The sequence below is a fragment of the Primulina eburnea genome, unplaced genomic scaffold (assembly GCF_022965805.1).
Source record: "Primulina eburnea isolate SZY01 unplaced genomic scaffold, ASM2296580v1 ctg652, whole genome shotgun sequence".
In the NCBI taxonomy this organism is placed as follows: domain Eukaryota; kingdom Viridiplantae; phylum Streptophyta; class Magnoliopsida; order Lamiales; family Gesneriaceae; genus Primulina; species Primulina eburnea.
Window position 1 is genome coordinate 17,763 of NW_027331430.1, and position 24,366 is coordinate 42,128.

Below are 24,366 nucleotides of genomic sequence, written 5' to 3' on the forward strand. Positions count from 1 at the left end.
CTATCTCGGATGATCTGTATCTCATAAAACATATATATCGACAAAGTAATTTTGGGGCAAGCAACAAAAACGGTACAAGGAATGCTATATATAGAAAGATGCATCTCTCTTAAATGAATGTATTGAAGTTATACATACAAAACAATGTAGGTTTCCTATATCCGAAATCTCAATGAGAGTATCTCTCTCGATGTAACATAGTATTTAAATGATGTCTCGCGATTGGCAAGACAATTCTTATGTAAATAGAACTAAACTTTATATTAATTTACTGCATAATAATAGTGTTACAACTCTATTATGGCCAACTTCTGGATTTTCACGTTCTTGATCCAATTATGGCCAACTTCTGGGTCAGAGTTTCCATCAAAGGCTGGGACACAGTTTTTTCAGAGGTACTCGTAGTGGTACTTTAACACTGCGTGGTTGAGATTCCGGTAGTGGCTGGTTGGTGTTTTCGTTTGGGTTCATAAACCCCTAAACTGTTGCGGCCACAAAAGTTGCAATTGACATCATGTACTCTTGGATAAGTTTAACCCTTGGTGGTGGGGGTGGAGGCATGTTCTTGTTTTCATTTTCATTGCGATTAACATAATGTGGGTTACGATTGTTTCTTGGTAGTCTGCATGTCATTTCGTATAAGCATAAAGTTTTCTAAGTCGTTTATAGGAAAATGTACGATTTAGAAACATGGAACGAAAATAAGGCATAACCAAATAATTTTCAAAATGCATATAATTAAGTCTTTGGATAGCAAAAGTGAATGGTTCTTCAGTTGACCCTTATACAATCGATGCTTATTCTAGGGTCTATCCTAATCATCTAAAACTTATCCATCTCCTATATCACCAACAGATTCTTCTTCCACGTGATTCTCCTTGGTGTTTCCTTCGAGCTCTTCCTCGAGATCCTCCAAATCGATCATATCGTTATGTAGTTGATTGATATAGTTTTCCAAAAGTGTGTTGTGGTTGTTTAGGTCGTTTACTTGTTCTCGAAGCTCGTGTATTGTTGACTGGTTTACTGACTCATTGAATTCATGATCTTCTATCTATACTTGAAGGAGGTAAATTGTCTCGTTAAGTTTGTCATCTCGGTTCTTGGGATTCTTCAAATTTTTCCTTTGTGACATCATGTTGTCGTTCAGATTCAAGGTAATAAGCAGCATAGCGTCTAACTTTTTCATCCAATCTCTTATCTTTTTCTTGAGCTTGGTAAAGGTCATCCTCCAAGTACACGTTTGTTCCCATCCAATTGGTAGTTATCTCTTTCTAGCTTGCCGTTTATTTCCCTCGATGCCCGTATGTTAAATCCTTGGTGCTAAATTGTTCTTGAAGTTCAAAGATTGCTAAATTGTTCTTGAAGTTCTAAGATAAAAGCTTGGACATCCATGTCCTATACATGAGAAATGTGAAAAATGGTTTAACTGGTAGGTTTATAAAATACTTAATAGATTCAAATTTTTTGAAACAAAAATTATTTTAATAAAAAGATAATAATCGAGTTTTAATTTAAAAATGGAAGGTTACACATAGCTTTTCATAACAGATTTTTTTATTACAATCATAGTACTAAACTAGCTCAATCTATCATGTCTCCATCATCATTTTTATACTCAACAACATCTATATGTGTTTCTTCCTCTTCTTTCATGTTTTCCACAACGAGGTGCAGATAGTTATATTGCTCTTGCAGCCTATCTATAGCACCATGAAGTTGGCGATGTAATGTTCTTGCTTTTTATCGTTCCTTAGCGAGTTGAACTTAAGGGTCACAATCTCTCGATTTTGATTGTTGAAGGCAAGCTTACGCATGCAAAGAGCAGCTTGAACACAAAACACGAGTCTGCTGAAATTCAGTTTGCTCAGGTCTCGAGTACCCATGGAGACATTTCATTTAGTTAAAACCCGTGTCGTTCACCCCAACAAAAATGTGTTCTTTTGCCTTCAATTTACTCTTGAGGATTTTGCCTATTTTCAGTTTTAAGGCGATATTCCAGGTACATGAGGGAGAATTGGTTTCGTTTTCCTTGTTTTCTCCACCAGAATGGCTTGAGTGGTAAGGACCATACCTGCAAACGAGACAACATTCTGAAGTGCACATCTTGAAACGTGGCAAGGATCAATAACTCCAGCAGCTATCAGATCTTTGTATCTCCCATTCATCACATTATACCCTACTCTCGAGTCAGAAGATAGAATTTTCTCCACAACTACATCTCCATCAACCCCTGCATTTGCTGCAATGAATTTTGCAGGTGCAATCAAGAAGAATTCTAGATGAAAGAACCAGAAAAATGAAGTCCCAATTTAAAATTTATCCAGAAACAAACCGACACACATTTTTCATATTAAATAGCGAAGGTGCAAAGATAAAAAAACACATAAGTGAGAAACCCGCAGGTTTCTAGTCATACAGGAAATAAAATATAAAATTAAGTAACGTTTCCTATGCCTTTATGTTTGTTCCATATGATCAAAAAAATAACGTGCAAGTCTAACCCCTAAATGAAGTTATGAATTAAATATGTGATGCAAGAATACACAAGAAGACTTAAAAAACAGCCAAGAATAACAAGCAACATACCATTCCAGCAATGTCTGCACCAATTTTCTCATCTGAATCTTGAAAAACCTTCTTTAGCATAGGTATTTTTCTAGAGAGATGTACAAAGGTTGCTCCACCACCAGGCACCACGCCTTCGGCCATAGCAGAAAAAGTGCCACTTTTTGCATCCTCAATTTCCGATCTTCAAGTTCCATATCCATGTGAGCTCCTACCTTAATTATTGCGACCCCACCCCAGAGCTTTGCAATTCTTGCAGACAGCTTTTCTGCCAGATCTTTGCTATCAGTCTCAGTTAGACCCTTCTTTATCTGTAAAATTCTTGCCTGTATTTCAGCTTTAGTAGAAGGATCAGCAATTATACTTGTGAAATTGCTCGTTATGGTTACTTTTTGTGCGACGCCAAGCTGATCGGAAGTTGCACTTTCGAGAGTCAGGCCCAAATCTCCAGAGATAAATCAGCTCCTGATTACAATACAGTAATAAACTGAGACAAATTGATGAACAGCAGCAAAATGTACATTGTTTGCACTTGAAAAACAAAAAATATGTTGATGCAACTAAATAGAAAGACTTCATATTGGAGAATGGGCAACCGACAACAAACAGTAAAACTCAATTTTGGTAGAAAATTGAAAGATTAAATAGAAAATCGAAATGGATGTGCGCATTGCGATAATCATCACAGTTGATACTTTTTATTCCCTGCCTTCATTGATCCAATTTTTTTTTTGTGAAACTAGAGACAGCAAACAAGATTACCTGCCATAAGCGTGATATCTTGCAAAATAGCTTTTTTCGCTTCTCCAAAACCAGGACACTTTATTGCAGCAGCATTAAGCATGCCTTGCATTTTATTGACAACTAGAATTTCCAGCACTTGTCGAGAAATGTCTTCAGCAATTATCAGCAAAGGGACACTCAACTGTGTGCCCTTTTCCAGCAAAGGAACAATTCTCCCTCACATCGGTTATCTTTAGATCAGTCACAAGAATTTTAGCATTGTCAAACTCAACTATAGACTTGTCCTTGGTGATGAAATGAGGAGACATGTACCCTTCGTCTATCTGTAAGAAAAAAGAATGCCTGGAGAAATCAAGAAAAGAATGAAAACTCAAAGGAGAAGAAAATTAGTAAATAAGCACAAAAAATTGTTGAAAGCCAAATAGGGTTGATACGGAACAGCCTTAAACCAAGAAAAAGTGAACCCCAGAAGAGCTAAAATTTAAATTTTGGTACATGTTTGTTTAATGGAAACAATGATAACAACCAATAGAATTGATACTTCGTCAATCGAAATTCCAAGTTTGTCCATGAATATAGAAGAGAATGTTAAATCTTCTGATAACATGCTGGTAATGAAGAAGAAAGCCAACCTTTTGTTCGGTCACTATAATTATAAAAAAAAAACAGAATCTCTAGGCTTAAAGAGGTCGTATTTTTTAAGATGCAGAAACCTAAGAAATGCTGCAGGAAAATGGTTGCAGTGGACTAGCTTACGGGCTATACACCATTACCTTCATTCCTTCTTCAACTATCACTGAAGTGTATGACGATGAAGAAGATTCAACAGATACCTATCCATCAGGACCAATTTTATTCATCGCTTCAGCAATTAACTTCCCAATAAATTAATCATGAAAAAAATCGTTGCATGAATCAAATCAAAACATATTTCATCAAACTGGATAGAAAGATTCAAAAGAAATCATGCCTTCGTTTTACAGATAACTATTTTCCTTCAAACTTTTGACCAATTCTTTCACTGTTTTCTCCATTCCTTTTCTCAAAGCTACAGGGTTGGCACCAGAAGTCCAGATTGAATCATTTCTCGAGCCAGTATAATTGAAGTTGTAGTACCATCCCAGATCAACCCCGTTTGTTTTTATAGCAACCTGAAGAGCCATGACCTTGATCAATGCAATTTTAACAAAGATCGAATGCTGCGGACTCAAGTAAAAATTAGATAGATACGCATAGCGTATCCAACCTCTTGGAGTAGCAATTCTCCTGTATTTTCAATCGGGTCAGACAGCTTTGGCAATAGTAACACCGTCGTTAATCGCTTAAAGTGACTCAGATTCCGAAAGAACCACATTTCGCACAGTGAAATCAACATAAAGCCAGTATCTCTTAGCAGTAACTTGGTGCAAAATAATTGAACGTCTTGCGGATTAACTCATTCACTGGCACCAATTAAATTATAAGTTGCAACAACCATGGTTCGCCGGAACGACCGTTATGCGGCCGGAACGGGAACGGTGGCCACCATTCCAAAGTTCCAGGCCAAATCGTTTATTGTTTTGTGGCAGCGTTCTGCGACGTTTTATCGGCCGCATAACGGGAGAACGGAACGGGAACGGTGGCGCGGAACGGTTTTATGTATGTAGCGACGGTTTTATGTATGAACCGTCGCTACTAGCGACAGTTTTATGTATGTAGCGACGGTTTTATTTAACCGTCAACGACGGTTTTAATAAAACCGTCGCTACTATAGGGACGGTTTGAATTTAAAAAAAAATAAAGGTTCATGGATTCAAGAATCCGCAAGTCAATTATTTCTATTGAGAAATTTTCATTACAAAGTGTGAAAAAAACTAAGTTAATTATAAAATTTTTCTATTTTAATTGATGTTAAATAATTTGTAACATCACTTTATATAAGATTTGATGGTTATTATTAGTCCATCACTCTAAATTGATTCAAATTTTTGCGAACTTATATATATCCAATCGAAAATATTTTAATGTTTTAATTAATTAAATACAAATAACTTTTAATATTTTATTTAATTTTTGATATGATTGGAAATATTTTAAATATAATGACGATATAAATTGTGTTCAATAAATTGTTAATAAAATTTTAAAAATATTTAAATTTCTTATTTACATCAAATATTCTATTTAAATGATATTTCTTATGGTAATGGTTATTGTTTATGGTTATGTTTATTGGAATGGTAATAGAATGGTTATGTTATTGGTATTATATTTCATAGTTGTTGATGATTATGGAAATGAACGTGTAGAATAGAAAGTGGATCTTCAGCCAAATAGGAAATGGAAGTGCAGAAACGGTATGAAAAATGTGGCAGTAGTTATGGTTTTTAGTATAATGTCTTGTATATTGATCCAATTGTTGTGAGGCTACTTCCATTAGAAAGATAAGATATAAGGCTATAACTTTCATGTTTTGATAGATCATTTGATTTTTCAACATCTGGTACACATGGAATTAGACATCGTGGATTTGATTATGGGTCGTCTCAATATATTGGTGATAGATACAATGAATCTTCATCATCTATATGGTGGGGTGTTGGACGTCATGGTCCCGAGTATAGATCTTCAAGTACAGCTGATAGTTCTACTGTGTATCGTGGATTCGGATACTATAATCGTCGTGACGAAAAACTATTACAAAATCAGTCATCTCATTCTAATGATCTTTCGTCATATCAATCTAATCAATATCTCTATGGACAATCACGTCAATATCCAAATGTTCGAAATCAATTTAATCTACGAGATAGTGATGAAGAATATAAAAGTGATTTCGCTCATCCGCGCCACTTTTCATGGTATTAACTTTGGTATGTTATAATTTTTATTGTGTATTTATTATTGTGTTATTATAATAAAATAGTTTTGTATTGATATATTAATTTGTAATAACTTCATATATTTTATTTTTTAGTATGATGTAATTTATATTTAAATTTTTTTATCAATTTTTTTATACAACCGTTCCGCAATATAACATTGGAACTGGAACGGTAGTTGTCGTTCCAAGCACCGCAACCGTTCCGGCGAACCATGGCAACAACTCAACGAGCAGCACAACACAATTATTTTAACACTCAAGCAACAAAAATAAGAGACAAAAATCCTAGCTAACAAAAGCAAAAAAAAAAAAAATGAAATAGTAAAGTAAAATGAAGAGAAAATAAGAGAAGTGGTCAGATTACAAAAACCTTTAGGTCCAAGGGTCACCGATACAGCATCAGCAAGCTTATTGATGCCTGAAAGCAAAGCTTCTCTACGCTTTTTTGTCGAAAGCTACTCTCTTTGGACCTACCTTCACCACCAAACATTTCTGTTTCACATTGCGGCTGCTCCACAACCAGCATGAATTTAATTTCCCGTTGATTTCCTAAACAAAAAAGAAAGAAAAAATCCACAGAAAACTTCACATATCTAACTGAATCGATGAGAAAACGATAAACCGCGAATTACGGTAAACGAAGGAGAATGATGCAAGACTAGCTGCGAAGGAAACGGAAGCAACATTTCACGTGGCAACAAGGGTTTTGGATGGGGTTTTGATTCGCTTGTTAAAATCGCGTTTACAAAATGCGACATAAAATACAAAAGAAGATATTCTTTAATTAAATAATTCTGAGGAAAATTAATAATAATAATAATAATAATAATAATAGTAGTAGTAGTAGTAGTAGTAGTAGTAGTAGTATTTATCTAGGGGATTAATTGAGGTGGCATTTTAGAAAATATTTGTAATTACTTTAAAGTAAAGATACATATAACATCAATTTTCGATATCACATTAATATTTTCCAATGTCACGTAAACACTCCAACAAACTAAAAGCGAAAGACAAAAAAAAATTCAAAAGTAATATATTCCAAACTTTTAAAAATTAATAGATCAAAAAACAAAAATAAGAAAAACTAAGAAAAAATTTATTTTTATGTCACTTAGAGCATTCATTATATTCCTTGAATTAATTAACATAGATAAAAGTAATGACAATTTTTTTAGGAAAAAAAAAATGTATGTATCAGACTCTAATGAGTAATAAAGTCCAACGAATAGGCCAACACAGTGGCGCCACTAACCCACTCCATAATAAATTATTATTAATAAGAAATAAAAGCAATAATAATATTAATTGACTATCTATTGCGATTAAACAAACAGCAGCTAACATGGAGTAGGTCCATTATTTATTTAATCCCCTCACAATATATATTTTTTTAAAAAAATTACAATTTTAGTAAAGTAAGATGAACTATTTTGAGTTTTAGATATGTAATTTGTCAAAATTTGATTTTAATATATTGAATTAGATATTTTTTGTCTGAAATAACTAAATACATCGAATATGGTTTATTTGACACCTGTTGTGGGGACCCGGACGCTAATCATATTCTTAATCATCATTGAGACAAATTAATCAATTATAATAAACAGGGTCAATTTTTTTTTTTAAATACAAAGAGGAAACGTAATGTAATTTACTTCAAATTACATATTAAACATAAACATACAAATCTTGTGTTATCTACAAGAATTCAACTAGGTTCAATTATATATCAGTGTTGAATCCTAAGTTGCTTTGGAACCCGGATCTCCATGCTATCTAGTCCAGCCTCGTTCTCTTCTTGACCCTGATCCTATCCCACCTGTTGTCATGCACACATACAAACAAGACAACAGCCGGATAACTCCGGTGAGAATTACATTCTCAGTATAAATCATGTATACATGCAATCATATAATCAATATAAACGCATATAACAGACATTCATAATCTATATCCAAATCAGAACATAATCCATATCAAGAATAAATCATATTCTACACATGTACCATCATCAGGAACATAAATCGACATGTACCATATTCAGGACATAACCAACATAAATCAATATAACTGTCAATTAGACTTGTGACTCCACATTTTAGACTAGACTCAATCCTAGCCTAGGGATCCCGGTTTCCAGATGTGAGTATTCTTATATCGACCAACAGTAATAGAAAAGACTTCAGTTCTATCCACGTCGATATAACCAGACATCCAGTGTCCTGACCTATCCGTCATAGACTGTGATCCTATCGCCAATACACTATCTTGCGACATCGAGCAATGTGCCCGTGGCTACCCCGCCACTATCAGGTACTTCTGTCACAAGATTACTCGTCTAATACATGCTCCTATAAATCCATAGAACAGGCATTTAATCAAATCAATAAACACAATAATAAAACATAATCATAAGTATGTGATTTAGGGAAACTCAAGTACATCCTACTTGAGTCGATGTCCCAATACCACATTGACTTATACCTTTATCTTCTCGGTCGGATGAAGACGAAGTCCCGAATTCAACTCTGTCCATACCCAATCTGATAATGACAATCGAATAGATACAATATCAGTATATAACTCAGTTCAAAACCTGTTCTGATTAATACCCAAATCAAAACATAATCTGATCAGTGACAATCGACATATGGTACCACAATACAATCTCAACCAATACCGAATCTGATCAATATCAATTTACGGATGTTTCGACGGCATAATAAAACAATCTTGATAACCCCGTCAATTTCAACATCACAGATATAATAATCCGGCTCATAATCAATATCAATACAAAGTATAATCTCAATTCTGTACAGTCTTGCAATACCGACAATACAATATCAGTATATACGAATCAACAACTCATCTGATTCAAGTCTGAATAATATCAATATACCCAGTGATACAGTATAGATCAGATATCAATTCCAATACCACATAATCGATAATATCATAATTCTGATATCACATCGTACAATCAAATAAACTCTGAAAATTCATAATAATTTCATACGATATCTGTTCTTCGGTCCGATTTCGATTATATAATGTCTGGTGTCGCAAGAACACTATATATGAATCTCATTCAATTCTGACAAAACCATAATTTCAAAGCATGTCAAAACGTAACGAAACTTACGTCCAGTTGTAACTTTCATCGCTAGGAACTCCGTACTGTACTCAGATTTAAAATCAGACGAGCGGATCGTTCGCAAATCACAAATTTACTCTAAGAAAAGGCGTAAGGATTTGAAGCTTCTCAATTATCCTTTCTGAAGAAATGAGGGAAGTAACGATTTATGTATATATATATATCCACCCACGTTGCATGGTTATGGCAAGTGGCTCCATTCCGTTCTGCATGACTCACGCATATGCGCGCCCAAGCGTCGCGCATATGCACGAGACCTACTGTCTCGATGCGTGTATCTTGGTAACAATCGCGCATATGCGCGCCTCTCTTCGGCGCATATGCGTGAGGTCCTCTGAACATTTACCTTGGCTACTGGACACCTCGCGCATATGCGCGCCCTCACGCCGCGCATATGCGCGGGGTCTTCTGCCCAATTCGCGCATGTGTGCGCACTAGGTCGCGCATGTGCGCGAATGGCACCTCCCTCGCACCTATTTCGCGTATTTTCTCGTCTTTTCCGGTCCGATCTTTTCTGTCTATAGTCCTATCAATTATAACCAAATCATTTCCGATTACGATAATCAAATTTTCGGACCTTATACATGTTCTAATCCTAAGTGGCACATTCTTTTTTTTTTACTTACATTAAAATTCATCCAATCAAAAATAAAATGAAAAAAATAAAACAAAGCGACTTACAATACTTCAAAATGAGAAGGAAAAAAGTGTTTTTCTCATATTTTTGTTTAGATATATTCTCATGTGTGTAATATAAAATTATTCTTGCCACATGAACCATGCAGGAGAGCATCAGTATCAAATAAGCAATATCCGATGGATTTAATGGTTTCAAACCAAAAAACTTAAACCAAAAATTAAAGTTGATGTACGAATACCAAATTTTGATAAATTACAGAAATAAAACTCAAAACTAGCCAACTTACAAGCTAAAATTGAAATTTTCTCTAATTTCTCCTCTTTTTTTCTGAATTCAATTTTTTATTTTATGTGTGTATAGGAAAATTCAACCCTCCACTTGGGGATGGCAATGGGCCGGGGCGGGGGCGGGTATGCCATTACCATCCCCAACCCCGAATTCCATCCCCACCCCCATCCCCGCCCCGATCCCCGCTTTTTCGGGTTCGGGGTGTGGGGACCCGGACGCTAATCATAATCATAATCGTCATTGGGACTAATTAATCAATTATAAAACAGGATCTAATTTTTTTTTTTAAATGTGGAACGTAGTGCAATAAAACATATATACACCTCAGTACATAAAAGTACAAGTCCTGTACCACAAACATTCATTCAACTAAGGTTTAAACATCTAATATCAAGTGTTTGAACCTATATCTAATCCAAGTCCGGAGCCTCCACTCTAATCACGATCTCTCCTCATCTCCTGGACCCTGATCCTGTCCCACCTGTTGTCAAGTACACATACAAACAAGACAACAGCCGGATAAATCCGGTGAGAATAAATCCCAGTATAAATCAAAGAACATGCAGTCATATATTCAATATAAAGCATGAAACATATAACAGTAATACCTATCAAAATCAGAAATGTAATCAATATCAATCTGTCGACAATACTCGTGACTCCACGATTCAGACTGGACTCAATCCTAGCCTAGGGATCCCGGTGTCCAGATGTGGTACTCCTATATCGACCACCAGTAATAGAAAAGACTCCAGTTCTATCTAAGTCGATATAACCAAACATCCAGTGTCCTGACATATCCGTCATAGACTGTGGTCTATCGTCAATACACTATCTTGTGACATCGTGCAATGTACCCGTGGTTACCTGCCACTATCAGGTACTTCTGTCACAAGATTAATCATCTAATGCATGCTCCTATAAATCCATAGAACAAGCATTTATTCAAATCATTAAACACAATGATAAACAATTAATAAGTATCTGATTTAGGGAAACTCAAGTACATCCTACTTGAGTCGATCTCCCAATACACATTGACTTATACCTTTCGTTTGCAGTTTCGGTCTGGAATCCAAACTCTGTCAATTCCTCAATCTAGCACCGGCAATATCAATGATATCATATCAATATACCGTTCAAATCAATACCAATCTGATCAATCATTCAATTCAACGGTATACTCGCGCAATCCCGATATTCCAATCAATATAACATCACCAGACATCAATTACAAATCATAACTCATATCCTGATATAATATGTAATTCATTCATACTCCAGTTCTGTCCAATTTCCAATCCACAAAATCAGAAAATCATAACAATTCCATAATCAATCCGTTTTTCAGTCTGACTTCAGTTCTACGATGTTTAACATATCAAGAACCTCATATATGAATTTAATTCAATTCTGACAGCATCATAATTTCAAAACATGTCAAAACGTAGTAAAACTTACGTCCAGTTGTAGCCTGCGATGATAGGAACTCAGTACTGAAGTCGGATTTAAAATAAGACGGACGGATTTTGCACAAAAGGCGTAAGGATTTTCTATAACCTCACAGAGACTTTTCTCGACTCTTTTCCCAGAAATAATGAAGGAAGACGAAGCTTGTTACATATATTTATATATATCATGCATGTCCAGGGCAAGTGGCTTCATCTTTGCAAAACACGTCTCGCGCATATGCGCGACATCACGCGGCGCATATGCGCGAGACCTACTGGTCTGCGCAATGTTCTCCTCGGCAGGTCGCGCATATGCACGACTTACCTCGCGCATATGCGCGAGACCTACTGGAATTCTCCTTGCCCCATCGCACAGCTCGCGCATATGCGCGACTCATTTCCGCGCATATGCGCGAAGCCCTCTGGACCTTCCGCGCATGTGCGTGCATCCTCCTCGCGCATGTGCACCAATGCCACTGGATGTGCGCGAGTACTTATCGCGCATGTGCGCCGATGCTACTGCCCTTGCACATTTCCATCTCCCATGCAACTCATTTCGTGTCTCGATTAGCCCTTTCGTAATCACATTAAAATAGTATTCAATAATCATTAATTAACAGTGATTAATTCTCGGGCATTACATTTCTCCCCCCCTAAGATACGATTTCGTCCTCGAAATCACAAGCAATCAATCGTATTAATAAGGAGTATATATACAAAACTGTATCAGAAATTTACGTCAGTGAAACAATGCTGGAAATTCTTGTCTCATATCCGATTCAGTCTCCCAAGTGGCTTCTTCAACGCCATGACGAGTCCATTGAATTTTTACCAGAGGAATCATTTTCGTTCTGAGTTGCTTTTCTTTACGATCTATAATCCGAATCGGCTTTTCAACATAACTCAGAGATTCATCAAGTTCAGTCTCGTCTGGTTGAATAACATGTGAATCATCAGGGAGATATTTCCGCAGCATAGATACATGAAAAACATCATGTATTCCAGATAATGAAGACGGCAAGGCAAGTCGATAAGCACGATCTCCTATCTTTTCAAGAATCTCATAAGGACCGAAGTATCGTGGAGACAACTTCCCTTTCTTTCCAAATCGGACAACACCCCTGAAAGGAGAAATCTTCAGGAACACTCGGTCTCCTGCCTCAAATACCAACGGTCTACGTCGAAGGTTGGCATATTTGGCTTGTCTGTCCTGAGCTGCCTTCATTTTATTCCGAATAAGATTCACTTTTTCAGTCATATCTCTGATCATATAAAGTCCAATCTCAGGAACTTCAGAGATATCATCCCAATAAAGAGGGGATCGACACTTCTTTCCGTACAATGCTTCGAAAGGAGCCATCTCAATACTCGTTTGATAGCTGTTATTGTACGAAAATTCACAAAGAGGCAATGCATCTTGCCAGTTAGTGCTAAAATCCAGCACTACAGCTCTCAGCATATCTTTCAATGTCTGGATCGTACGTTCTGATTGTCCGTCAGTCTGTGGATGATATGCGGTACTCAGATGTAACTTCGTACCGAGAGCTTGCTGCAAACTCTGCCAGAAGTGCGAAGTAAACCGAGGATCACGGTATGAAACAATCGACTTTGGCACTCCGTGCAGTCTGACCACTTCCTTAACATAGATATCGGCCATCTGATCATATCTGTACGTCATTTTGTATGGAATGAAACATGCCGATTTGGTCAATCTATCAATCATGACCCAAATCGCATCACAACCTCGGGAGGATCTCGGTAACTGTGTCACAAAATCCATGGAAATGTGATCTCATTTCCATTCAAGAATGGACAAACTTTGTAGCAGTCCTCCAGGTTTTTTTCTTTCAGCCTTCACCTGTTGACAATTCAGACACTTTGATACAAATGTAGCAATGTCCGCTTTCATTTGTTTCCACCAGTATTGTGTCTTCAAATCATTATACATTTTCCTGCCACAAGGATGAATGCTAAATCGACTGTTGTGTGCCTCTGTCAGTATCTCCTGTCTCAAATTCGAAACATTCAGCACAACAAGACGATTATTCACATACAAAATACCATTTTGAATCTGATATTCCGATCGATGTCCAGCTCTAATCATAGCAATCAACTTCTGTATATTCTGATCACCTTTCTGAGCCGCTTTAATTTTCACAATCAGCTCTGGTTCCGCTCGAATAATATATAATCTCATTGGTATCTGATCTGTCTCAAATACTAGTCCAGACAAACAGCAGTCTTCTATCAAATTGGAAACTCCCATAGTCGATAAGGATAGAGAACATACCTTTCGACTTAGTGCATCTGCTGCTGCATTGGATTTCCCCGGATAGTATTTGATCTCACAATCAAAGTCTTTCAATAAATCAAGCCATCTTCGTTGTCTCATATTCAATTCTGACTGTGAATAGAGATATTTCAAGCTTTTGTGATCAGAATAAATCTCGAATTTCTCACCGTACAGATAGTGTCGCCATATCTTCAATGCAAAGACTATGGCTGCCAATTCAAGATCATGAATTGGATATCGAGATTCATGAGGCTTCAGCTGTCTTGAGGCATAGACGATCACATGCCCTCGCTGCATCAAAACACAACCCAATCCTCAGTGAGATGCATCACAATAAACGACAAAATCACCAGTACCTGACGGGATAGTCAACACCGGGGCACTGGTCAATCTCTTCTTCAATTCAAGAAAACTGGTCTCACATTCTTCAGACCAGACAAATGGAGCATTCTTCTGTGTCAACTGAGTAATAGGCTTGGCAATAGTCGAGAAATCTTTAATAAAACGTCGATAATACCCTGCCAAACCCATAAAGCTGCGAATCTCTGGTACAGATGTCGGTCTCGACCAAGAAATCACTGCCTCAACCTTACTGGGATCGACTGCAATACCATCTCCGGATATAATATGCCCCAGAAATACCACATGTTTCAACCAGAACTAGCATTTCGACAGTTTAACATACAGTTTCTCAGCCCTCAAAATTCGCAACACAGTTCTCAAATGTTCAGCATGCTCCATCACATTCTTTGAATAAATTAAAATATCATCAATGAAAATAATTACAAAATCATCGAGATATTTTTGAAAGACTCGGTTCATCAACCCCATAAAAACCGCCGGTGCATTTGTCAAACCAAAGGACATGACAATAAATTCATAGTGTCCATACCTGATTCTGAATGCAGTCTTAGATATATCAGAATCCCTGACTCTCAGTTGATGGTATCCAGATCTCAGATCGATCTTGGAATACACCGAAGAACCCTGCAACTGATCAAACAAATCATCAATACGAGGAAAAGGATATTTATTCTTACCGTTGCCTTGTTCAGTTGCCGGTAGTCGATACAAAGTCTCATCGACCCATCCTTCTTTCTCACGAACAGTACTGGAGCACCACAAGGAGAAACACTCGGTCTGATATACCCCTTGGCCAGTAAATCCTCCAACTGTTCTTTCAACTCTTTCAATTCGATCGGTGCCATCCTGTATGTAGCTCTCGAAATCGGAACTGTTCCTGGCATCAACTCAATGCTGAAGTCTATCTCTCGAATCGGAGGTAATCCAGGAATCTCATCTGGAAAGACATCAGCAAACTCACACACCACTGGCAAGTCTGCCAATGATGGGCTCGTCTTCAGTAAATCAACTGAATATACCAGGAATCATCTGCTCCTTTCTGCAACAATCGAGTCATATTCATAGCAGATATCAAAGGAATTCTGGCACGAGAACCCTTACCATAAAATTTCCACTCCTCAGCCATCTCAGGTCTGAATCGAACAATTTTGTGGAAAAATCGACTGTAGCTCTGTACTTGGTCAGTGTATCAATACCGATAATACAATCAAAATCAGATATCCCCAGCACAATACAGTCTAACTCAATCTTATGCCCATCATACTACAATATACAAGATTTCACAGACTTCACGGATATCAAACCTGCCCTTAACGGGGAAGAAACAGACACTACCGCAGATAATGACTCAATAGGTAATGCATGACTCAATGCAAACCTCTCAGAAATAAATGTATGTGATGCACCCGTATCTATCAATACATATGCAGGATAACCAGAAATAATACAGTTACCTGCCACAAAGTCATCAGGTGCATCATGTGCCTGTTCCTCGGTCAAGGCGAACACTCTGGCCTGCTGTCTGGCTTCCTCCTGGCCTCTGCTGTGACTGGCTAGACGGTGTTGGCTGAAAAGAATGAACAACAGATGGTCGTCTGCCTACCTGAGCCGCTGATCCAGATGACTCAGCTGCCTAGGATCCCTGGGCACCTCTCTGGGGACACACTCGGGCAAAGTGTCCATGTTGCTTGCAGATACGGCAGCTACCAAACACTCCTCGGTACTGCTCAGTGGAATGCTTCCCTCCACAAGTATTGCAAATAGGTCCGGTATAGCTCTGGCCCTGTCGAGGACTCCCAGAACTGGAAGAACTGCTCCCTGACTTCTTGAATTGCTTCCCTCTCGTCTTCAAGAAGTCCTTCTTTTCGCCACTACTGCTGCCACCTTCAAATCGAGGAGGTGGTTGCTGTGCTGCCGATGCCGAAGGCACAAACGAAGCTCCTCTTTGTCTTATCAGGCCGGCTTCGACTCCCTTAGCCCTATTCAAAGCATCGGTAAAGTTGTTCGGTCTTCTCGTGTTTACCAACGTGAATATTTCCGGATTCAGGCCGTTAATAAAATGATCCGCCACGGCCTCGTCATGTTCTGCCACGTAGGGAGCAAATCGCAACAATGAAGAGAATTTGGCGACGTATTCCTCAATGTTAAGCTGGCCCTGTCTCAAGTTCGGAAATTCAGCTCCCTTGTCCTTCCTGTATGACACTGGGAAGAACCTCTGATAGAATTCAGTTCTAAATACACTCCAGGTAATGGTCGTACCTCGATGTTCCAATGCCCTCTTTGTCGTGGCCCACCAGTTCTTTGCAACATCATGTAACTGGTGTGCGATCAACTTCACCCTCCGCTCGTCAGTATACTCCAAAGAATCGAACATCATCTCAATATCATCCAGCCAACTTTCACAATCCACTGAATTTTCGGTTCCTTTCAGAGTGGGTGGATGAAATGATTGGAATCTTTTCAGCAATGTCTCCATGGGTGTCGCTGTCACATCCATGGGAGGGTTCGATGTACCACCCTGCTCCGGTACTCTCCTCGAAGGCATATCTGAAATTCAAAAGGGTTAGCAATTCCAAATAACATTCCTGTTTCAGTCCTCCTCCGGTCATCTCACTGCTGATCCAGAATTGGCTCCAATTCATATTCAATAACACATGTTTCAAATCAATTCAGATAAACAAATAAACATGCATTATAAAACAGTAAATCATGCTAGAAATCATAAGCAGGAAAGAAAACACATTCTACCCCGCTCACTAGCTCATATCTCAATCTCAAGGATCTATCGCTCTGATACCACCTGTTGTGGGGACCCGGACGCTAATCATAATCATAATCGTCATTGGGACTAATTAATCAATTATAAAACAGGGTATAAATTTTTTTTTAAATGCGGAACGTAGTGCAATAAAACATATATACACCTCAGTACATAAAAGTACAAGTCATGTACCACAAACATTCATTCAACTAAGGTTTAAACATCTAATATCAAGTGTTTGAACCTATATCTAATCCAAGTCCGGAGCCTCCACTCTAATCACGATCTCTCCTCATCTCCTGGACCCTGATCATGTCCCACCTGTTGTCAAGTACACATACAAACAAGACAACAGCCGGATAACTTTGGTGAGAATAAATCTCAGTATAAATCAAAGAACATGCAGTCATATATTCAATATAAAGCATGAAACATATAACAGTAATACCTATCAAAATCAGAAATATAATCAATATCAATCTGTCGACAATACTCGTGACTCCACGGATTCAGACTAGACTCAACCCTAGCCTAGGGATCCCGGTGTCCAGATGTGGTACTCCTATATCGACCACCAGTAATAGAAAAGACTCCAGTTCTATCCAAGTCGATATAACCAAACATCCAGTGTCCTGACATATCCGTCATAGACTGTGGTCTATCGCCAATACACTATCTTGTGACATCGTGCAATGTACCCGTGGTTACCTGCCACTATCAGGTACTTCTGTCACAAGATTACTCATCTAATGCATGCTCCTATAAATCCATAGAACAAGCATTTAATCAAACATTAAACACAATGATAAACAATTAATAAGTATGTGATTTAGGGAAACTCAAGTACATCCTACTTGAGTCGATGTCCCAATACACATTGACTTATACCTTTCGTTTGCAGTTTCGGTCTGGAATCCAAACTCTGTCAATTCCTCAATCTAGCACCGGCAATATCAATGATATCATATCAATATACCGTTCAAATCAATACCAATCTGATCAATCATTCAATTCAACGGTATACTCGCGCAATCCCGGTATTCCAATCAATATAACATCACCAGACATCAATTACAAATCATAACTCATATCCTGATATAATATGTAATTCATTCATACTCCAGTTCTGTCCAATTTCCAATCCACAAAATCAGAAAATCATAACAATTCCATAATCAATCCGTTTTTCAGTCTGACTTCAGTTCTACGATGTTTAACATATCAAGAACCTCATATATGAATTTAATTCAATTCTGACAGCATCATAATTTCAAAACATGTCAAAACGTAGTAAAACTTACGTCCAGTTGTAGCCTGCGATGATAGGAACTCAGTACTGAAGTCGGATTTAAAATAAGACGGACGGATTTTGCACAAATTTTCTCGACTCTTTTCCCAGAAATAATGAAGGAAGACGAAGCTTGTTACATATATTTATATATATCATGCATGTCCAGGGCAAGTGGCTTCATCTTTGCAAAACACGTCTCGACATCATGCGGCGCATATGCGCGAGACCTACTGGTCTGCGCAATGTTCTCCTCGGCAGGTCGCGCATATGCGCGAGACCTACTGGAATTCTCCTTGCCCCATCGCACAGCTCGCGCATATGCACGACTCATTTCCGCGCATATGCGCGAAGCCCTCTTGACCTCCCGCGCATGTGCGTGCATCCTCCTCGCGCATGTGCGCCAATGCCACTGGATGTCCCACGCATGTGCGCGAGTACTTATCGCGCATGTGTGCCGATGCTACTGCCCTTGCACATTTCCATCTCCCATGCAACTCATTTCGTGCCTCGATTAGCCCTTTCGTAATCACATTAAAATAGTATTCAATAATCATTAATTAACAGTGATTAATTCCCGGGCATTACACGGGGAATCCCCAAACCCGAAACTTCGGGGATCAACTTCTCATCCCCGTCCTCATCCCCGTTTAATATTATTATTATATTATTAATGTTAATAATACTATTATTTTATTATTGATATTATTTTCGAGGCGAGTTCGGGGATTTCGGGGATGGGGATAGTAATCTCATACCCGCCCCGAAATACATCGGGGATTTAAAAAAATCCCCATCCCCGAACCCAAATCCGAAAAAATCGGAGATCCCCATCTTCGTTTCGGGTTTTTCCCGCGGGACCCAAACCTGTGGAAAAGTTGCCATCCCTACCTCCACTCCAAAGTGTTTTTTTTTCCCAAATATAAGATCAACGGTTCATGTCTAGTCAAGTCAAAATTCTTATCATAAGGTCGAATATAGATTATTTTTATTATTAATCGTGTCACTCGCTATGAAGGGATTAAATTTTTTAAAAAACAAAGTAATAGAATACTACAAAATACAAGATCAACGATTTTTTTTTCCGCGATGAAGGGAGAAGTTGCGTAGAAAATTGACATGTTAAATATGTTATTTTTTTTTATTGAAAATGAAATATGTTAAGGCAAGTAATATAATTAATTTTTTGATAATTTTTCATATTATTATTTACTCATCTATAAATTATTTATTTAATACTAATCAAATTATTGAATTTAAATTACAATATTGTTCTTAATAAATAGTATTAATAATATTTCATTAACTATTAAAAAACAAAATAATAATTTATTATTTTGTCTCAAATTTTATCAATTAAAATTTAAAAACTATTATTTATCAATCAAATTAAATAATATATTAAATATTACTTTTTTATTTTTTATTATATTAAATTATTTATATACATAAATAAGTTGACCATAATAGAAGCTTTAGTCCATGAAAAATGATGACGCTGAGTTGCTGACACATACAAAGACGTCACCTCCACCTAATATTAATCTTCATATTCCGAATAATAAATATATACCATTTTTTTTGTATTTTTCATATATTAAAAAAATTCAATTCTAATATAGATATATATTTTTTTCAATTAAAGACGGTCTCTCATTGAGAATGTCGCGAGTCAATGATTTTTTAAAATCAAGTAGTAATAAATATGATCGACAATGTTTATTTTATTTATGAGAGAAAAGGTATATATAAGGATGGCTCGTACATAATATTGTAACGAAATTTTCGTTATATGAAAAATTATACTGAATCTTATTATCAATAGATATCGCAATATTAATATTTCGATATATAATATTGAATATATATCCGCGTATCGGTATGATATGAGTATTATACTATTTCTACCGAGGGAAAAATATTTGTTGAAAAAAAAAATGATTACAAAATATTTAGACAAAATTGTTCTCAATTAAAATAACAAGACTGAAATATATATAATGCTTTTGTAACGCAATACAATACTTCTTTTGAGACTCATATATCTTATTTAGGTCATCCATGTAAAAGTATTACTTTTTATACTAAGAATATTACTTTTTATTGTGAATATCGGTAGGGTTGACTCTTCTCACAGATAAATATTCATGAGACCATCTCACAAGAGACCTACTCTAAGTATATATGATTTTTGTTCTTCCAAGCAATGAAATTGACTTTTTTTTAAAAAGTCATAATGTAATAATAAATAAGTGGACTAATTTATTTAAAGGTTTATAGATTTCATCATTGAAATTTTCCAGCTAGTAGCTAACAAATTAAGTTAAACTAAAAAAAATATCTCGTTTTTTGTTACACCACAATATTGGAATGAATGATTTTTTTTAATAAAATGTGAAATCGAAATCAAACCTATTTGCAACTGTTAATTTTCGGTTACCGATGGTTTGAATTCGATTCGATGAGCTTTTAAACTACGTATTCAATTTTTCATGTTTAACATTGTTATTGACTCAGGGAATCTAATGTCCACACTAAATAATTTAACTATTAGACTACATTATTAAATACTGCTAATCTTTTACCTTTTATACATAAAAAAATCGAATTAACTTTATATATATATATATATATATATATATATATATATAAACCGGACTTGAGCGTAGAACCGAGAATCACTTATCTCGGGCAAAACAAGTACAAATAAACAACTAAATCTATCAAAATAAATCAGAAAAACTACCAACAATCAACGAGACTCCAACCAAAGACCAACAAAATCTCAAGACTCAACTTTAACTATAAAACCAAAACCTCACCATCAGGGAAATCACGTTGCTCTTAAATCTCTTTACTCCTGACGGTAATTTTTATAAGACAGACACCATATTTGATTGAATTATAAAAAATATTATATTTATTTAAAAATAATTTTTTTTTTTTTGGATATAAATTGATTTGACTCGTCTCACATCTCACAAAAAATATTTATTATAATTTATTTTTGTACGTGACAATTTCACAAAATATCTATTATAGTTTTTTATTGGGTTTTTTTTTTCATTTGTATCTCCTAATATTTAATGTTTTCGAATTTAACTTTCTCTTCATATGTAAATATTATAAGATGCGATGTAAATATCAAATTAATTTAATTTTTTTTTAAATTAAATTAAATTTTTTATAAAAAAAATTAAATTAAATTAAATTTCATGAGCTACAAGTAGTAGAATTATCATCTCTACATTTAATTATAAACAAGAAATATGGAACGAAAAATATATGACTAAAGTCTCCAAAGTCTTCCTTCTTTATTACACTACACCTCGATGCATATATAGATGGATACAGCGTGACCCAGAGAGAAGAAAAGGGGATGGAGCGGGCTGCAAGAAAGAGGAAGAGGGCCGTCAAGGAGGAGATCGAGGAGGAGGTGCCGCCGCCGCAGCCGACGGAGCAGGAAGTTGACGAGTTCTTCACGATCCTGAGGAGGATGCGTGTGGCTGTCAAGTATTTCAAGAATGGAGGCGCTTCTTACAACAGCAACGCGGCAGAAAGCGCCCCCGGTCCGGCGGTTCTGGCCGAGGTGGCTGAAGGCGGCGGGAGGGCGGAGAGGAGGGGGTTTGACCTGAACTCGGTTCCGGATGCGGAAAGTAATTCATAGTTAGAAGTTTGACCTTCTACCGTCTACGGTTTTATTTTATTTTCGGTTTTTTTTAATGTTTTATATTAGGACTAATTTTAATTTAAATTATTATATTATCATATGAATATGAATCCTCTGGAATTCAAAGTGTATTTTAGTAAATTCAAATGAAATTAATTATTATTATTTATTTTCTGGTTATATTGTGTTTCTTCATATATCATAACGTGTATGGTTAATTAGTACATGTTGATGCATATGAATATTTATTATTGTATATTTTTTCTCAGTTAGGAATTTTTTAGATATTTTTGACACGAAATCATAATTAAGAGTCATGATTTTAAATACTAATGACGTGTTTGGTAGAAGATAATAAAATGAACATTCATATCTCATTCTTTGTGTTCATGCTTTGGTCAGACGTTGAAATGAAAATTGAATGAAATGACCATTCCATCTATTTTTTTTTTTTTTATGGTAATGATCATTCTCAACTCTCATCTATTACTTATTTTATAAAAAAATTACCTTATTTAGTTTAACTAATTTAAATATATATTTTTGCATAATAGTAATAAGAACAATAATAAATAATACACAAATTTATGTGAGACGCTCTCACCGGTCAATTTTGTGATACTGATTTTCTATTTGAGTCACTCATGAAAAAAAAGTTATTTCAATGCCAAAAATATCAATTTTATTGTATATATAAAATGGTTGATTCGTCTCATAATAAAAATATGTGAGGTCATATCACAAAATACATATCATAAATAATATATATTATGATTAATATTTGGGGAATTTGGAGAAAAATGCATCTGACCATGTTTTTTTTATGATTCAGTACCCTTCAGACTCTTTTTGTGTTTTAATACCTGAGTAAATTACAAATTAATTTTTAGTACCTGTTTTTTGTATTTTTACCTTTTTACCCTTTATTAATTAATAAAAAATAATTAGAATCCCAAATGGTGTTGGTCCTGCTGTCTTTCTAATCGGGTACTCTCCTTCCCGCTTCCACATTTCTCATCTGTGCGAGAATTCGTTGGGTTTTCCTTCATTTTCTTAGTCGCCATTTTCGTACTGGCCATTTTCCTTCATTCTCCTTTGTTTGCATAATTTACCATCGTTTCCACTGTTGAATGTAAGTGAATCTTGCCACAGACCGTCGCTCAAATCCCTACCTCTGCGTAACGAAGCTTAGAAAATTCCCAGCAAATCCGAGTCCGTACGAGCAAAGACGAGACGTTGTAGCATCCATTGTTGTCCTATTTCCGTAAACGTTGCAAAAAACAGATTTTGTGGGTGGAAGCAATTTCTGGGTCAAAGCAGCTTAGGTGAGCAGCGCTTCAATTTCAGATTTTCAGGGAACTACAACCCTATAAAACTAATAAAGGATAATTGAAGGGTACACATTTCAATTGTTGTTTATTTGTGATAAAATTTGTAGTTGTATTGTTTTAATTTTTTGCGTAAAATCAAAATCTTTTCTTCAATCTAATTTTGGATACACAAATCGCTTTATGACGTATGTTCGTAATAGGATTGAAATTTGCTGAAAGAACCATCGGTCCCGTAAAAGACAGTGGAAAGAAGGTTGAATTTAAGGCAGAGAATTGGTCAGTGGAACTCCATTTTCACGAATTTGGTTGAATGTGTTAGTGTAGAGAATATGGTTGGAATGCTAATTATGTGAGATTATTTCGGCTGGTGAAAATGAGTTTGTTATAGTTTATTTTGATAGAATGCAGTAGAAAAATAATAGAACACGTTATGTTGAAGATATGAAGATATAATTAGAGACAATGGACATAATCAATTTTTTTTTTTAAATTAGGATAATTAGGAGATCCCTTAGTTAAAGGGATTACTATTCTGTTTGCATTTTCTATTATCTTAGCGTGCTTGTAAATTGGATACTAATGATTGTAAATGTTGTGGGCGATGTAATGAAAAGTACAATATTTATTTCCAGCAATTATTTTCTTCCTTTCGTTTGACTGGTATCAGAAATATAAGGCTCGATCCTTTTGGATCTGATACGCGAATTCATTGCTGTTGTTTTAGTCTGATATTACAAGTCCTTCGATTTCTTATTCTTGTAATTGTTGATGGCTGAAAAAGGCCGGAATTACAGCAAATCTATTACGCATATAGGCTGAATGGAAAGAACTTTTTAAAATGGTCTCAGCTATTGTTGTGAATCGTGTTTTCTCATGGCCAATCGAGACGGAAGTTTTAAAAAAATTTGAATCTTGACATTCAAAATATTTTTTTGAGCACTAGTATGGCTTT

General features: G+C 36.1%; 1 protein-coding gene and 1 pseudogene across 1 annotated transcript; one reads left to right on the forward strand and one right to left on the reverse strand.

The window, feature by feature from the left end:
* Window positions 1-1,538: 1,538 nt before the first annotated feature.
* LOC140821629 (chaperonin 60 subunit alpha 2, chloroplastic-like) lies at window positions 1,539-16,741 on the reverse strand (annotated as a pseudogene).
* A 4,919-nt stretch (window positions 16,742-21,660) lies between these two features.
* On the forward strand, window positions 21,661-22,248 carry LOC140821641 (uncharacterized). The gene has a single exon (XM_073182178.1). The coding sequence runs from the start codon at window positions 21,793-21,795 to the stop codon at window positions 22,078-22,080; it is 288 nt and encodes a 95-aa protein (XP_073038279.1). The 5' UTR covers window positions 21,661-21,792; the 3' UTR covers window positions 22,081-22,248.
* Window positions 22,249-24,366: the final 2,118 nt, after the last annotated feature.

What these genes read in the sequence shown, in the direction of transcription:
- LOC140821641 (XM_073182178.1), top strand. Translation starts at nt 21,793, where the DNA reads ATGGAGCGGGCTGCAAGAAAGAGGAAGAGGGCCGTCAAGGAGGAGATC.